At 43.4% G+C, this 18,473-nt stretch overlaps 1 protein-coding gene across 2 annotated transcripts in view; it reads right to left on the bottom strand.

The window, feature by feature from the left end:
- The window catches only part of LOC138642587 (thiopurine S-methyltransferase-like), a 101,347-nt gene that overhangs the window by 21,457 nt on the left and 61,417 nt on the right, over positions 1 to 18,473 (bottom strand). For both annotated transcript variants that reach the window (XM_069730843.1, XM_069730844.1), the window contains exons 3-4: positions 10,850 to 10,942; positions 10,618 to 10,750 (exon numbers count right to left, since the gene is read on the bottom strand). In XM_069730843.1, coding sequence (XP_069586944.1) covers positions 10,618 to 10,750; positions 10,850 to 10,942 — 226 coding nt within the window. The remainder of the gene's footprint in view (positions 1 to 10,617; positions 10,751 to 10,849; positions 10,943 to 18,473) is intronic.

Raw genomic sequence — 18,473 nt, forward strand, 5'->3', positions numbered from 1 at the left:
AGTATCTAGTGTTTGTTTTTTTTTACTTTTAGCATGGTAACCAGGGTAAACATCGGGTTACTAAGCGCGGCCCTGCGCTTAGTTACCCGATGTTTACCCTGGTTACCGGCATCGTTGGTCGCTGGAGAGCGGTCTGTGTGACAGCTCTCCAGCGACCAAACAGCGACGCTGCAGCGATCCGGATCGTTGTCGGTATCGCTGCAGCGTCGCTTAATGTGAAGGGGCCTTTAGGGAGGCTTCTGATTTTTGTGGACAGTACCGCAAGCTGTGGTAGCTCGCACAGAGAGGGACTTTAAGAGTGGGATGCTGGTACAAAAGTTATCTTCATAGAAGTGATAACCTTTAATCAGCAGTGGGTACACCAAATCTCACACAATTTTCCCATTCACTCCCAGGACAGGGGGCATTCAGGGGGTTCAATCTGGGTTTCCTTCCCTTCATAAACCCTAAACCTGTGGGTGTACCCTGAGGTACTTTCACATAGTTTGTTGAGCTTAATTCCGTACCTGGCCCTCTTACAGGGCAGGTATTGCTGGAATTAGCACCTCCCCTTGAAATGGATTAGGTACTCATCAGCGCAAATGTCTCTTTGGGGCACGTACACCTAAGCAAACTTGTTGCTAAAGTGATCCAATAACTAGCCAAACTTTGAAAAGTCGTTCAAAGCTGGGGTCATCTCGGGGAAGACATTATGGATTGTCATTGTAATGCAAAAATTTGTGGCTTGCCCCAAATTGTTTATGGATCATATCCATGTGGAACACTGGAGCATTCTAAAAAAATTCAACATTCTAATATTGCCAAAGCAATGGCTTCTACACTAACCCCATGTGATGGACCAGGCCCCAAAATGTAATTTCTACTGTGTTTACAGGACTCAAGTTAAAAAATTATGAAGAGCGGTTTTGTGCCACCATGAGGTTTACAAAATCCTCAGTGAAAAGGACTTTGAAAAAGTATATTTCTGTGAGGCTGGTGGTGTCGAATTGGATTCCTGATGGTGCCATAACATCAGGAATCAGTGGCTAAATCTTCAAGGGGTAAGGGATGAGGTCCATACAGGGTCAGTAACAGTTGGAGCTGGTTCATTTTCTGTCCTGGAGCATCTGCGTGGTGGTTTGGCATCACTTAAGGAAGAGGAGGAGAAGGATGAAAAATAAAGCAAGCATGCATTCTCTCCAGTGTTGGAGGCAAGGAGAGCATATGCCTCCTCTGCTGAATACCATGTTTGGGACGAGTGGGCGACATTTTTTCAGGTATGCAATGTTTGTGTGTGTGAAGCAAATTTTATTCAGTTGTGTGTCTGTATGTGTTTAGTGTAAACTTTTTTCTTATTTAAGACATAAAATATATATATATATATATATCTTGTTCCAAATTATTATGCAAATTGGATTTAAATGTCAAAGATTTAATTGTTTTGTTTTTCAAATAAACTCATGGATGGTATTGTGTCTCAGGGCTCAATGGATCACTGAAATCAATCTTAAACACCTGTGATAATTAGTTTTCCAGGTGATTCTAATTAAAGGAAAACTACTTAAAAATGATGTTCCACATTATTAAGCAGGCCACAGTTTTCAAGTAACAATGGACAATGGATGCAAACGTTACTTAAGAGTGATCATCGTACTGTTAAGAGATTTGTGGCTCAATCTGAGCACAGATGTGTTCGTGCTGATAAAGGCATAATGAGAAAGGTTTCTGTCAGGCAAGTTCATCGGATTAAAGGTACCGTCACACTGAACGATATCGCTAGCGATCCGTGACGTTGCAGCGTCCTGGCTAGCGTGTGACAGCTCTCCAGCGACGCTGCAGCGATCGACATCGTTGTCGGTATCGCTGCAGCGTCGCTGAGTGTGAAGGTACCTTTAGAGAGCAGCTGCTAAAAAGCCATTACAAACCAGCAAACAGATATTTGAAGCTGCTGGTGCCTCTGGAGTCCCTAGAACCTCAAGACTAGTATTGAGCCACCTCCCTAGTGTTCAAGTTCTGTTCGGTTCATCGAACAAGGACGTGTTCGACAAACTGTTAGTCGAACCCCATTGAAACCAATGGCAGGCAAACACAAAACACATACAAACACATGGATAACACATAGAAAACACCTTAAAAGGTGTTCAAAAGCTGACAAACTGCTCAGAAGACACAACAAACACATGAAAAAGTCACAACTACATAAAGTCATGCGAAAAGAAAAGAGGTGGAGGAGTAAAAGGAGGAGGAGACACAGATATAGGCATGTCGTGCCCTTCTAAAATCAAGAAAGGCTGGAGTAAAAATCTAAACTCACTCTACCAACACCCAGACGTCTTGACAAAAAAAAAGAAATATCTTTAGGTAGAATGGCGGCGTGTCCATTCAGAATACTTTCCTTAGAAGACGTAGTGGTACCCCCGTTGGGAGTTGTGCCAAAAAATGAACCCAATACATTCAGACTAATCCACCATTTGTCATATCCAAGGGACAGGTCAGTAAACGACAACATCGACGCGGAACCAAGTACAATACTATGTACTGTACCTCCTTTGACGAGGCAATCAGGCGGGTCAAGAAGTTGGGAAGGGGCACCCTAATGGCGAAAACAGACATTGAGGGGGCGTTCCGGTTACTACCTGTGCCTCCGAATTGTGTCCTCCCATTGGGCTGCTTCTGTGAAGGAGCATACTACATAGCTCGCTGTTTGCCCATGGGGTGCTCCATATCCTGCTCACTATTTGAGGTGTTTAGTTGCTTCCTCGAATGTGTCGTCATGGACGTTTATAAGGCGGCACATATTATCCATTACCTCGATGACTTCTTATGCCTGGGCCCAAAAGATTCGCCACAGTATGAAAACACACGGTAGTCCACCTGTGAGGAGAGAGCTGGAGGGAGAGTGTACACCCCAGAGCCGAGGGGTTAGATTGAGAAAGAAAGAAGGTGGTGTAGCTTGCTTCATGGGTGGGGTACTCAGCTGAGTAGCAAAAATTGCTACTAGGCCCAAAAGGATTTCCTGGGGCAAATGCCGTTAAAAAATAGTACTTAAGTAAACAGGTGGTGTAGCTTGCTTCATGGGTGGGTAACGCTGCTGAGTAGCACCAAATTCTACTAGGCTCAAAAGGATTTCCTGGCCTAGATGCGGTTACAAAATAGTACTTAGGTAAACAGGCGGTGGGTGGCTGGGCTACTCTGCTGACTAGCAGACACTGAAGCTTTGGAGCTGACCTCTGAATGCCAGTCCATAGTATGAGGAAACAACTCTGCAGACGACCCCACCCACCTGAAATTTAAGATGGCAACATCATGTAAAACTCAGCAAGGGGACTAAATAGACTCTCCATTATTTCCAAAAATTCGGCCACAGTCACCACTTAAGTGGCATCAATTTCGCCAGAGTTTTTTAAAACGGTTGGTGAGGTGATTTTCAAAAATCATCAAGCTTTTAGGGTACCGTCACACTATACGATTTACCTACGATCACGACCAGCGATATGACCTGGCCGTGATCGTAGGTAAATCGTAGTGTGCTCGCTGGGGAGCTGTCACACAGACAGCTCTACAGCGACCAACGATGCCGAAGTCCCCGGGTAACCAGGGTAAACATCGGGTAACTAAGCGCAGGACCGCGCTTAGTTACCCGATGTTTACCCTGGTTACAAGCGTTAAACTAAAAAAAAACAAACAGCACATACTTACATTCTGGTGTCCGTCAGGTCCCTTGCAGTCTGCTTCCCGCACTCAGTGACTGCCGGCCGTAAAGTGAAAGTGAAAGCACAGCCGCTGTGCTCTGCTTTCACTTTACGGCCGGCAGTCACAGTGCGGGAAGCAGACGGCAAGGGACCTGACGGACACCAGAATGTAAGTATGTGCTGTTTGTTTTTTTTTAGTTTAACGCTTGTAACCAGGGTAAACATCGGGTAACTAAGCGCGGTCCTGCGCTTAGTTACCCGATGTTTACCCTGGTTACAAGCGAACGCATCGCTGGATCGCATCGCTAGATCGCTAGATCGGTGTCACACACACCGATATAGCGATGACAGCGGGAGATCCAGCGATGAAAGAAAGTTCTAAACGATCTGCTACAACGTACGATTCTCAGCAGGATCCCTGATCGCTGCTGCGTGTCAGACACAGCGATATCGTAACGATATCGCTGGAACGTCACGAATCGTACCGTCGTAGCGATCGAAATGTTATAGTGTGACGGTACCCTTACTCTCCCCAAGATGACACAGGGGTAGAAAAGTCCTTGCGGATCCAGGATTTGTTCATCTTGATTAACGTTAGTCTGTCTACATTGTCACTGGACAGCCGCGTCCGCTTATCTGTCAGCACACCACCAGCAGCGCTGAACACACGTTCAGAGGGAACGCTGGCTGCGGGGCACGACAAGATCTCCAAAGCGTGAGTGGCGAGCTCAGGCCATTTTTCAAGATTGGAAGCCCAAAATGAGCAAGGGTCCAGTTCCACAGTCATGGCATCGATGTTAACTTGGAGATACTCTTGTACCATCCTCTCTAGGCGTTGGCTGTGCGTCAGACTTCTTGTCTCCTGTGGCCTTGCAAAGGATGGTCTAAAATCTTGAAACGATTGGAAAAAATTGCTGTTACCACCAGATACGATGTTACTGTTACGGTTTGAGTGATGACTCGATAGTCCCACGGTTGGCAAGTTAGAACTCAGATTCACTTCGTGCACCACTGGTGTTTTGTGGAAAAGCAGATGTTAGATTCTGTAACAGTCTCTGCTGATACTCCTGCATGCGTGAATCCCTTTCTATGGCAGGAATTATTTCGCCAAATTTGCTTTTGTACCGGGGATCAAAGAGTGTGGCAGCCCAGTAGTCCTTGTTGTCTTGGTCGTGGCAAGGTGAGAATCATGCTTCCTTCGTCTGCCCTCTCCCAACCTCGCACAACAGAAATTTGATCAAGGTCTCCCTCATCTGATGAGTCTTCCATGCCCAGCGCCAGTTCGTCCTCCACTTCTTCCTCGCCTCCTGCACCTTCCTCAACAATTTGGCTGCTACCATTCGCCCTCAGTAATCCCTCTCTCCCAGCCTCCAATGCCAGCCGCCTTGGTGCTGCCAACCTCCTTGACCTTGGAGATATGATCCCTTCCGCATACGACGACTCCTGTTCCTCCTCCTCCTCTTGTTCCACCACCTGACTCTGAACACTGTGTAAGGTGTGCTCCAGCATGTAAATCACCGGAATGGTCATGCTGATAATGGCATCGTCAGCATTAAACATCTTCGTTGCTATTTCAAAACTGTGCAGAAGGGTGCATAGGTCCCTGATCTGAGACCACTCCTGCAGCGTGATTTGCCCCACCTCTTGATCTCGTTGGCCCAGGCTATACGTCATAACGTATTGCACCAGGGCTCGTCGGTGCTGCCACAGTTGCTGCAACATGTGCAGAGTTGAATTCCACCGTGTGGGCACATCGCATTTCAGCCAGTGAACTGGCAGGCCCAATGACTTCTGTAGAGCTGCAAGTCGTCGAGCTGTGGGATGCGACCGGCGGAAGTGAGCACACAGAGACCGTGGCCTCTGCAGAAGCCCATCTTGTCCGGGATAGTGGGATAAAAATTGCTGGACAACCAGGTTCAAAACGTGAGCCATACAAGGCACGTGCGGGACATTGCCCCGGCGAAGGGCCGCACCCAGGTTTGCAGCATTGTCGCACACAGCCTTCCCTGGAGGTTGAGTGGAGACAACCATTGATGGAACTCTGTCTCCAGAGCTGACCACAACTCCTCAGCTGTGTGACTCACATTTCCCAGACATTTCAATGTAAACACTGCCTGATGCCGTTGAGCCCTGGTGACAGCATAGTGAGGAGGTGTGCAGGATTCCTTCAGCGCAGTTACAACGCGGGTGGCATTACCAGACAGGCTTTGGGTGCAGGTGGAGGACCGAGAGGAGGTTGAGGAGGCAGAAGCAGTGGAGGGACTTCTAGATCCAGAGGATCGACGAGCAACTCGTGGCAACGGCAAGACTTGGACAGCAGCCCCTTCTCCTGATGTCGCCGTAGTTACCCAGTGCCCAGTCACCGACATGTAATGCCCCTGTCCATGTCTACTCGTCCAAGTGTCTGTGGTGAAATGCACCCTGTCACACACAGAGTTTCTCAAGGAAGCGGTGATGTTGTGTGCGACATGCTGGTATAGCGCAGGCACAGCTTTCTTTGAGAAGTAGTGGTGACTGGGCATCTGGTACTGGGGCACTGCGACAGACATAAGGTCTCGAAAATCCTCTGTGTCCACCAGGCGGAAAGGGAGCATTTCTGTAGCCAACAGCTTGCAGATGGAGAAATTCAACCTCTTAGCTTTTTCATGGCTAGGAGGAAATGGTCTTTTACTTGTCCACATCTGAGGGCTGGCTGCCGTGCTTAGACGGAGTAGAGTAGGGTGTCCCCGGCAAACTGCTGGTCTGTGAGGAAGGTGCAGGTGGAGATGTTATGTTGCCTTGATCAAAATGTGGTGTCGATGTCGGAGAGCGCTCAAGACCAGCAGGTGTTTCCACTTGGAAATGTCCTGAAGACCTGCCAATCACACTGGCTGTTGCGGGTAAAGAGGTGGAAGGTCTGCATGCAAAACCATGTGCGACTGCTGTCCCCACAGTCACAGAGGATGAAGAGGACGCGGATGCACTTGATGGGGCAGACAGTGGTTGACCCGGCCCACTGCTCCTAGGCCCTAACCTATTAACTGGATTAGATTACACCAATTGCTGTGACAAATACTTGCACAGCACTGGCACAGACCTGCCTGGCAAACAGTGCTATGAACTGCTGTAACCTACCCTGAAAAGGGCTGATATTACAACTAGTCCCAACTCCTCCCGACTCCCTAAACCTATCTCTCTGACAATTAGCTCCAAAAACACATTCTTAGGCTGTATAGCGCCCACAGCAGCAGCGGTGCAGTCTAACACTAAGCTGCAGCAGTGTGGAAATGGTGGCGACGGGGCAAATGGCTGGTTCTTATAGGGCAAGGACATGTGACATACACAGCCAATGACACATGCCCTTGCTTGTGTGCATCACATGCACATTGCTGTGTGTGTGCGCACTGCTGATAGGCTGAGAGACTGCACCGCCCCACTGTAAATGCGGGAAAGAAAAAAAAAAATGGAGATCGGCGTTACTTCAGCACAGATCTATCCCCCGCCACCCCTCCCCCCCCCATTCACTGAAACAGTCTATTAACAATGATAAACAGTTTTAATGTGCAAATCAAGCGAGGCTTTTGGTGAACGAACATTTAATCGAACAGAAACTCGAACAGCCGAATTTTAAGCAAATTGTTTGGGTTCGTCGAACGACTCGAACACCGCCCAAAACAGCTCGAATTTGAAATTGGCGAACAGTTCGACTCGAACACCGCTCATCTCTACTCAAGATGTAGGATCCTTCAAAGGCTTGCTTTGGTTCATAAACCTACTATTCGGCCGCCCCTAAACAGTGTTCACAAGCAGAAACGGTTGCAGTGGGCCCAGATATACATGAAGACTAATTTTCAAACAGTTGTTTACTGATGAGTGTCGAGCAACCCTGGATGGTCCAGATGGATGGAGTAGTGGATGGTTGGTGGATTGCCACCATGTCGCAACAAGGCTGCGACGTCAGCAAGGAGGTGTAGGAGTCATGTTTTGAGCTGGAATCATGGGGAAACAGCTGGTAGGGCCCTTTAAGGTTCCTGAAGGTGTGAAAATGACCTCTGCAAAGTATATAGAGTTTCTGACTGACAAATTTCTTCCATGGTATAAAAAGCAGAAACGTGCCTTCAGGAGCAAAATCATCTTCATGCATGACAATGCACCATCTCATGCTGCAAAGAATACCTCTGAGACAGCTGTAGGACACAAGGATGTTATTTTTTTTCCGTGCTGACACAAACCCTAACTCAATTCAGTAAAAAATACTGTGGTAAACAACAAATACTACAGTATATTTTTACTGTCCCAAATCTAAATTATTATTTTTTACTATCTGACACTAACAATTCAGTAAAAAAAAAACTGTAATAGAGGATGATTACTACAGTATATTTGTACTGTCCCTAATCTAATACTAACAGCTAATATTTTTTATACTCAACTCTTTTTTCACAAAAAAAACCAACTGGAGGCCGATTAGTGATGTTCGTCATCGACTAGTGATCGATGGCTTTTGGATGCACGCACGAATGTGGTGCAAAAAGGGGATTAAAAAAAAAAACAGGCAAAAAAAAAAAGTTCACCGGGAGAATTTCATGGCCATTTATTTGAACTGCGGGGAACTCGTTTCTGAACAGTGAGACTTTTTCTCACGGTGCTAGCAGGGATCTCACCAAGGTCACCGTAATTCAGCTGGGCTGGGAATGGCAGCTTCAGAGACCCGCAGTAACCTCGATGACGTCACCGCTGCTCACTGACGCTGTGCTCACAGCAGCTCATTCACCAGTGATTCTCAGCCTGGATGGTTGCATATTGTCATCGTTCAGGTTGATAACGGTTTATCCCCCAGACATGGATTACGGCATGGGACAGAACGACAGACAGGTGTGGGATATGGTTGCTTTTTTTTGCTTTATTACATGAGACGAGGGATTCAGTGGGATTAGGCGTAAAAATGGAAAAGTGTGTTTTTGTTTTATGTGAAATAAAAGACTTTATTCTGAGTTTGTGTTTATTTACCATATAACTATAGGATTAGTAATGGATAGGTGTCTTACAGATGCATCTCCATTAGTAATCCGTGGGCTTGATTGTCACCTGACAATACAAAAGGATACATCAACCCCACAAATATGAACCCCACTTGCCACCGCCACAGGGCAAGAGGAAGAGATTCGGGCAAAGCGCCAGAATTGGCGCATCTAATAGATGCGCCTTTTCTGGGCGACTGCGGGCTACTATTTTTAGGTTGGAGATGGCAATATCCATGGTCCCTTACCAGCCTGAGAATACCAGCTCCCAGCTGTCTGCTTTAGCAAGGCTGGATGTCAAAAATGACGGGGGACCCTCAGCTTTTTTTTTATTATTTATGCAAATAATTAAAAAAATATGGCACGGGGACCCCTCTATGCTTGATAACGAGCCTTGCTGAAGTTGACAGCTGAGTGTTGCAGCCCCCAGCTGTGAGCTTTGTCTGGCTGGTTAACAAAAAAAAAATACAGGGGAACCCACACCGTTTTTTTTTAAAATCATTAACTTACAGCGCAGGTGGCGGCCGATGAAAACTCCCATCAGCCGCTCCTGCCGTCGATCAAAAGCAGTATTTGCCACATATTGTTCTGGTACCCAAACTTTTTGTAACTGTTCGGCCGAATACGAACATCCAGGTGTTCGCCCATCTCTAATGAGGGTCCTACTCTATAAGCCAAGACACCTAATTTTGCCTCAGAAAACTTTTTGACTCGAGTATAAGCCAGGTATGCATTGTCCCCAAATCCCTATTCTGGTATGCATGGTTCCTCATCCCCATCCTTGTCTGCATGGCTCCTTATTCCCATCCTTGTATGCATGGCTCCTTATCTCCATCCTTGTCTGCATGGCTCCTTATCCCCATCCTTGTATGTATGGCTCCCATGAGATAAGCATAAAAAAAAATATTATATAAGTAAGTATATATCCTACTTACTTTCCCTACGCGACCTCACAGCATCTCGTTCCAGATTCCAGTAGCTCCTGCAGGCAAGCAATCAAGTGTCACCGCTCATTAAGATACTGAACATTCACCTCTCCACTCCCATAGGCGTTCATTCCCTTAATGAACGGTGATTGCTCGGCCGCTGGAGCTGCTGGAAGCCGGAACGAGATGCTGCGAGGGCGTGCAGGGAAGGTAAGTAGGATGTCTTTTATTTTTTTATACTGGAAGCCGGCGGCTGTGGATGTAACTGTGTGCGCTATAAGATAAATGAATATTCATTGCCAGTGCAGTGAATATTCATTTCAATTTAGCAGCGGGCACAGGCTTTAGCTGCAGCTGCTGGCTCCTACCTCCTGTGACCCGCCGCGCCCCCTCCCTTGCCGTAAACTGGGACAATGACTCTTGTATAAGCAGAGGAGGTAATTTTCAGCACAAAAAAAAAAATTACTGAAAAACTCGGCTTATACACAAGTATATACGGTATGCAAGTATGAGGAGGACCCACCTGAACAAGGGAAGATACATATTTTTCAACACTCATTCAACCTCTTATTTTTGGGGAAATGTTGATATAGTACACCAGTACTTATCTACAGTAGTGTAGTATATAATTTATGCCTTGAACTTAAATGAATGTCAGATAAAAATTATATATCACTTTATTTACATGGCTGTGTGCATAACTGGTTTTGATGCCTTTTCAGTGTTTGATGTCTATGTGTGCTTTGATGAATCTTTGCTACACCCTATTTAATATTAGTGGGTGGTGCCCATTTTATCGGGAGACCAGACATACATGAGAATAACATCTTTTGGTATATGCATAAGTGACATGCTATAGTATACCTGACTTTGAACTAGTTCATGTTTTTATTACTATGGAAAATAGATGCATACATCCAGACCATAGTTTTAACATATGCGCTGGGAGATTTCTACTGGGGTACGGGACAAAATCTACATGTAAACACAGCCTTACTTGACAAAAAGAAGGTCACTAACCTTAAATACTTTAGCTCCAGGAATCCCAGTTACAGGTTCTTCAGCATAAGGGATATTATGTTCGACAAAAAAGTCCTTGAGTGCCATTTCACAGACATCAACCCCAACCACGTTATGGCCCATATCAGCGAGCCTAGGATAAAACATAATCAATTATTTCTAGTCATCAGAAGAATTTAGAACATTGTTTCATTCAATTCCTCACTATTATGAGAGCTCAACCTGCATATACCATTTCATATCCACAGCCTTGCCACAGAGAGGGAAAAAGATGTTCAGCTTTGTCCTGCCATCCTGCATTTCTTTCAGGAACTCTGCCAGCAACCTGGGTAGAAAAAAAATGGGTTGACAATTAATTATAAGTGAATAGGAGAGTTTCAGAAATGCAAAAAGCTTTTCAAAATTACAGTCCCTTGCAAAAGTATCCCGCTCCCTGGAACTTTTGAACCTTTTCCCACATATCATGCTTCAAACATAAAGATACCAAATGTAAATTTTTGGTGAAGAATCAACAACAAGTTGAACACAACTGTGAAGTTGAACGAAATTTATTGGTTATTTTAAATTTTTGTGGAAATTCAAAAACTGAAAAGTGGGGTGTGCAATATTATTCAGCCCCTTTAACTTAATACTTTGTTGCGCCACCTTTGGCTGTGATTAAAGCTGCAAGTCGCTTGGGGTATGTCTCTATCAGTTTTGTACATCGAGAGACTGAAATTCTTGCCCATTCTTCCTTGGCAAACAGCTCGAACTCAGTGAGGTTTGATAGAGATCGTTTGTGAACAGCAGTTTTTAGCTCTTTCTGCAGATTCTCGATTGGATTGAGGTCTGGACTTTGACTTGGCCATTCTAACACGTGGAAACGTTTGTTTGTGAACCATTCCATTGTAGATTTTGCTTTATGTTTGGGATCATTGTCTTGTTGGAAGACAAATCTCCGTCCCAGTCTCAGGTCTTTTGCAGACTCAAATAGGTTTTCTTCAAGAATGGTCCTGTATTTGGCTCCATCCATCTTCCCATCAATTTTAACCTGTCCCTGCTGAAGAAAAGCAGGGCCAAACCATGATGCTGCCACCACCATGTTTGACAGTGTGAATGCTGTGTTCAGGGTGATGAGCTGTGTAACCTTTACGCCAAACATATCGTTTGGCATTGTTGCCAAAAAGTTCGATTTTGGTTTCATCTGACCAGAGCATCTTCTTCCACATGTTTGGTGTGTCTCCCTGGTGGCTTGTTGCAAACTTTAAATGACACCTTTTATGGGTATCTTTGAGAAATGGCTTTCTTCTTGCCACTCTTCTATAAAGCATAAACATAAAACCTAGGCCCATTTCCCTACACTGAGGACGGGCAACACTCCAATGTATATATAAACATACTGACCACAGAGCTAGTTATTAACCCTTTTCTGACCTCGGACGGGATAGTACGTCCGAGGTCAGATCCCCTGCTTTGATGCGGGCTCCGGCGGTGAGCCCGCATCAAAGCCGGGACATGTCAGCTGTTTTGAACAGCTGACATGTGCCCGTAATAGGCGCGAGCAGAATCGCGATCTGCCCGCGCCTATTAACTAGTTAAATGCCGCTGTCAAACGCAGACAACGGCATTTAACTACCGTTTCCGGGCGGGCGGCCGGAAACGACGTCATCGCCGACCCCCGTCACATGATCGGGGGTCGGCGATGCTTCAGAATTGTAACCATAGAGGTCCTTGAGACCTCTATGGTTACTGATCGCCGGTAGCTGTGAGCGCCACCCTGTGGTCGGCGCTCACAGCACACCTGATTTTCTGCTACATAGCAGCGAACAGCAGATCGCTGCTATGTAGCAGAGGCAGGGTGGATAAAAATCAATGTTTTAAAAAAAAAAAAAAAAAAAAAAAATCGGATTTTTTTGATTTAAATCGGATTTTTTTTATTTTAAATTGGATTTTTTTCAATAAACTGCTTTTTGCGGAAAATATTTTACCATCCAAAGGTTCTTCCATCATGAGATAAAGCTGAGTTGTTTAACTCAGTAGAATAAAGGCTGTATATGTGTAACATTCACAATGCCATGCTCTTCCAGAGGTTTCTGTAGGATTAGTGGGCAGTTTCTCTCCTATATTATCACAGATGCTCGCTTTACTTACGCAGTTCTCAAAACTGAATTTGACTCCGCAGAGGTCCCAGCCTCTTCTTCACGGCAAAAATGTTACAACATGAACAGAGTTGAGAAAAAGACCTTAATCCTATTGTTCTACAAACCTAGGAATACAGAATCAACCCCTTCAGTGCCAAGTCCAAGAAGTTAGACAATATGTTTCTGATTGTTTGGAGTGGAATAGATCTGCACAACACAAGAAGAATGTGAATCTAAGTGTGAGGAGGAGGAAGGGCAAGCAGACAAGAAAATGAAAGTGAAACTTTGAGCACAATACTGCAGCATAGCCACAGACAGACAAGTCTGGATCTGTTTGTGTGTACGATCTGAGGTTTATTACATTCTTTCCTTATAATGGCAGCAGGCCGTAAAAGAGACCCAGTTTGGGAATATTTTAATGAAGCTCCTTCGCCTATCGGTAAGGCAGGCATGCGTGCAAAATGCAAACGATGCAAGGCCTGGTGGCGCGAATGAGGCAACATCATGAGAAGTGCGGTGATGAAGATGACCAAAGAAACACTTCTGAACAGGCAGGATCTTCAGGTTGGTAAACATTTTTATTGAATCCTATTTCTAAAGACTGAACTGTCATGTGTGAGAAAAATTATATTTCTTATTATTTCTGCATGTTACTGTCATTTGGTACAGTTATGAAGAAAAACAAATATTCCTTTTGGGGCAGGGGCAGTGATGTGTTGTGTACAATAAGCAGAAATTGTATAAACAATAAAATAACAGCATTGACTTTATTTGTTTAGGGGAATTCATGGATTCTGGAAACTATCCACCTCCAAGATCACCATCATCCTGTTCTACAGTTTCAGAGTTATCCATCCAGGATAGTGCTTCATTAGCAGCAGCATCATCATCAGACACCCACAGCCACATATCACCATCACCCAAAAGGAAGAAAAAACCTTTACCTCCTGGAACCACCATAGATAGGTTTGTGATAAGAACTAGCAGATTAGAAAAAGAGTTGATTGATGAAAAAATTGCCCAGTTTATTTATGCAACGAACTCTTCTTTCCGTCTGACTGAGAACCCACATTTCATTAATATGGTTCAGTCACTGAGACCAGGATACAGTCCACCCAGCAGAGCTGATGTTGCAGGGAGATTGCTGGATCAAGTGTATGACAGAGAAATGGAGCAATGTGCAACAGCTCTGGAGGGTAAAATTGTTAACCTAAGTATTGATGGGTGGAGTAATGTCCACAATGATCCTATTGTATGTGCTTGTATAACAACAGAAGAAGGTAAAGTCTTCCTTGCACAAACAACTGATACGTCAGGAAATGCACACACAGCAGAATACTTACAAGAAGTGGCAGTAAAAGCTATAACGACATGTGAACAAAAATTCAAATGTCTAGTACGCAGTTTGGTCACTGACAATGCTGCAAATGTATCCAAGATGAGAAGAGATTTAGAAGAGCAGTGAGGGAATACAAAGCTGCTAATAACATATGGTTGCAGTGCTCATTTGCTGCACCTCTTAGCCAAAGACTTAAGTGTTCCAGAAATAAAGGCTAATGTTGTTGAAATTGCTAAATACTTCCGTAATAATCATTTTGCTGCAGCAGCTCTGAAAAGGATGGGTGGAACCAAGCTAACGCTCCCACAAGATGTTAGATGGAACTCTGTGGTGGACTGTTTTGAGCAGTATATCAAAAACTGGCCTATTCTGATGACACTTTGTGAAGAAAGTCGAGATAAAATAGATGGCACTGTCACGGCCAAAATCCTCAACATTGGGCTTAAGAGAAATGTTGAACATATGCTGAGCTTCCTGAAACCCATCTCTCAAGCTTTAAACAAAATACAGAAAAATAGCTGTTTTATTGCAGATGCTGTTGAAATTTGGAAGGAACTGAGTGAACACTTAAAAACAGAACTACACATGGACAGAATTAAATTACAAGAAGTAAACAAACGAATGGGACAAGCACTGACTCCAGCTCATTTTTTGGCAAATATTGTCAATATCCAATATCAGGGTCAAAACCTAAGTGCTGAGGAAGAGGAGTTAGCTATGACATGGGTATCCAGCAATCATCCATCTTTAATGCTAACTATAATAAACTTCAGAGCTAAGGGTGAACCATTCAAGAAATATATGTTTGCTGAAGATATTTTAAGGAAGGTCACAGCAGTAAACTGGTCGAAGTCACTTAAGCGCTTGGATTTAGAGACTGTTCAAGTAATGATTTCACTTTTAACAGCAGTAGCTTCTTCTGCAGGCGTTGAAAGAATATTCTCTTCCTTTGGACTCATTCATTCTAAATTGAGAAATCGGTTGGGACCCAATAAAGCAGGAAAGCTTGTTTTTCTTTTCCAGATTATGAATAGGAACAAAGAAGAAGATGATGATGATGACGACAAGTGAGCTACAGAGGACAGCAGGGACAGTAGTATTTAAGTTTTTCATGTGTCGGCTGGGCTGACAGTCTAAGTTTCTTAAAATATTTTGTTTAGCCAAATTAGTTAACAAACATGGATGTTTGTTTAAGCAAATAACTTATGCTGTAATGTTGTTATTGTTTCAGTTGAATAAATCTATTTAAATTGTTATTAAGGTCAGGATTATTTTTCTCCTTCCTAAGTACAACAGAACAGTGGTGTCCAAATATGAATGATTAACCCATTAAACTGGGGAGAAAAAAGTAATATAAAAAGTGATTCTAAAAATCTTCATCTGCTTGCATGTTAAAGTAGCAAGAACTAGTTTAGGTAGAAACTTTGATTTAAATCACAGATTTAAATCAAGCCTTACTGACTAGTGATTTAAATCGTGATTTAAATCAGTTAGATTTAAATCAAATCCACCCTGAGCAGAGGCGATCGTGCTGTGCCTGCTTCTAGCCTCCCATGGAGGCTATTGAAGCATGGCAAAAGTTAAGTAAAAAAAAGTTAAAAAAATGTGAAAAAAATAAAAATAATATAAAAGTTTAAATCACCCCCCTTTCGCCCCAATCAAAATAAATCAATTAAAAAAAATCAAATCTTTGCATATTTGGTATCGCCGCGCTCAGAATCGCCCGATCTATCAACTAAAAAAAAGCATTAACCTGATCGCTAAACAGCGTAGCGAGAAAAAAAATTCGAAACGCCAGAATTACATTTTTTTGGTCGCCGCGACATTGCATTAAAATGCTTTAACGGGCGATCAAAAGAACGTATCTGCACCAAAATGCTATCATTAAAAACATCATCTCGGCATGCAAAACATAAGCCCTCAACCGATCCCAGATCATGAAAAATGGAGACGCTACGGGTATCGGAAAATGGCGATTTTTTTTTTTTTTTAGCAAAGTTTGGATTTTTTTTTCACCACTTAGGTAAAAAATAACCTAGTCATGTTAGGTGTCTATGAACTCGTACTGACCTGGAGAATCATAATGGCAGGTCAGTTTTAGCATTTAGTGAACCTAGCAAAAAAGCCAAACAAAAAACAAGTGTGGGATTGCACTTTTTTTGCAATTTCACCGCACTTGGAATTTTTTTCCCGTTTTCTAGTACACGACATGCTAAAACCAATGATGTCGTTCAAAAGTACAACTCGTCCCGCAAAAAATAAGCCCTCACATGGCCAAATTGATGGAAAAATAAAAAAGTTAAGGCTCTGGGAAGGAGAGGAGTGAAAAATGAACATGGAAAAACGAAAAAGTCCCAAGGTCATGAAGGGGTTAAACTGTACTGAATCAAGAAGTGACATTCTTTTGATTAAAAATGATATTAACATATATGCAATACACACAATTAAAAATAGCGCCTCAGAACCATAACAATTTATCGAAAAGAGGTAAGCGATGGCACATACAGGTATCCAGAAAAAGTCAATCTAATATACTCCCTTTCTTACAATTTTACCGTACTTATGATCGATGTGAATACTTTTCTGCCCAATGATGACAGAAGTATTCTAGGAGTGATACCTTTATTGGCTAACCAGAAAATAATATGTTTGCAAGCTTTCAGAGCACAGTGGCTCCTTCTTCAGGCAAGATTACAAATAGATTAAAAAGAAAAAAGCACAATATTTAAAGAATGCTACAGTAGGACATTTGTTAGGGGGTGGGAAGTGTGATGAATCCATAGATAAGCCAAGGTAATCAAATAAGGCTTTTTTTTTTTTTACAAATGGAGAGGCAGTGGGAACAATGTTCTTAGTTATCTGGAGTAAGGGTACCGTCACACTATACGATTTACCTACGATCACGACCAGCGATATGACCTGGCCGTGATCGTAGGTAAATCGTAGTGTGGTCGCTGGGGAGCTGTCACACAGACAGCTCTCCAGCGACCTACGATGCCGAGGTCCCCGGGTAACCAGGGTAAACATCGGTTTACTAAGCGCAGGACCGCGCTTAGTAACCCGATGTTTACCCTGGTTACAAGCGTAAATGTAAAAAAAAAAAACAGCACATACTTACATTCTGGTGTCCGTCAGGTCCCTTGCCGTCTGCTTCCCGCACTCACTGACTGCCGGCCGTAAAGTGAAAGTGAAAGCACAGCACAGCGGTGACGTCACCGCTGTGCTCTGCTTTCACTTTACGGCCGGCAGTCACTATGGGGTGCATTACGCTGTATGGAGGACTATGGAGTGTGAATTATACTATATTGACAACTATGAGGGGTGTATTATACTATATGGAGGACTATGGGAAGTGTATTATACTATGTGGAGGACTACGGGAAGTGTATTATACTATATGGAGGACTACGGGGAGTGTATTATACTATATGGAGAGTGTCTTATACTATATGGAGTACTATGGGGAGTGTATTATACTGTAGGTAGGACTATGGGAATTGTATAATACTATGTTGAAGACTATGGGGCACATTATACTATATGGAGGACTAAGGCATGTACATTATACTATATGGAGGACTATAGGGTGCATTATACTAAACAAAATGATGCCTATTCATCGATTGGATTGTTTATTCCAGAATAAATATAATTGTTCTCAGCAGCACATCACCAATGCAAACTGCAGATACGCTGCTGATAATAACATGATACTGTATAGGGATAGATTGATCTACTAGTGATTGTTTTGTGCCCGTCATTCTTCCTCAGCTGGTGTAAAGAGGCCGGGAACTACTTCAATATTGTCGATAGCGCTTGTTTAACAGCCTGAACTCAGCGCATATAAATGCAACCAAAATGTTTCTGTGTGATGGTGCAAAATGTATGCATTTAGGGCCCCACTTTAAACTTTTGCCCAGTGCCTCAGTTCGTCTAAAACCATCTGTGATAGCTGGGGTACAATTATAACATTATGTCAGGACAGTAACATTTTTTTAACACATCAAATTGTTAAACTTATTATTGTTCTAAGATGTATTGATTAAAATGTACTTTGTTAGTGGGACAACCTCTTTAACCCCTTCATGACTGGAGGTATTTTCGTTTTTGAATTTTCGTTTTTTGCTCCCCTTCTTCGAAGAGCCATAACTTTTTTATTTTTCGGTCTAATATTTCTAGTGCAGTAATGCAATTCAATTTTCATATTTTATGTTTGCATGCCATAGTGCTACAGAGTGCTGCCTTATCTGTTTCATTGTATATGAGTTGGTGACTCTAGGCAAGCACCTGTTCAAACCTGATTTATGTTTGGATGTGACGGTCAGTTTTTTTTATATTTAAATGCTAAAACTGACCTGCCATTATGATTCTCCAAGTCATTACGAGTTCATAGATAC

The sequence above is a fragment of the Ranitomeya imitator genome, chromosome 6, assembly GCF_032444005.1.
Source record: "Ranitomeya imitator isolate aRanImi1 chromosome 6, aRanImi1.pri, whole genome shotgun sequence".
Taxonomy (NCBI): domain Eukaryota; kingdom Metazoa; phylum Chordata; class Amphibia; order Anura; family Dendrobatidae; genus Ranitomeya; species Ranitomeya imitator.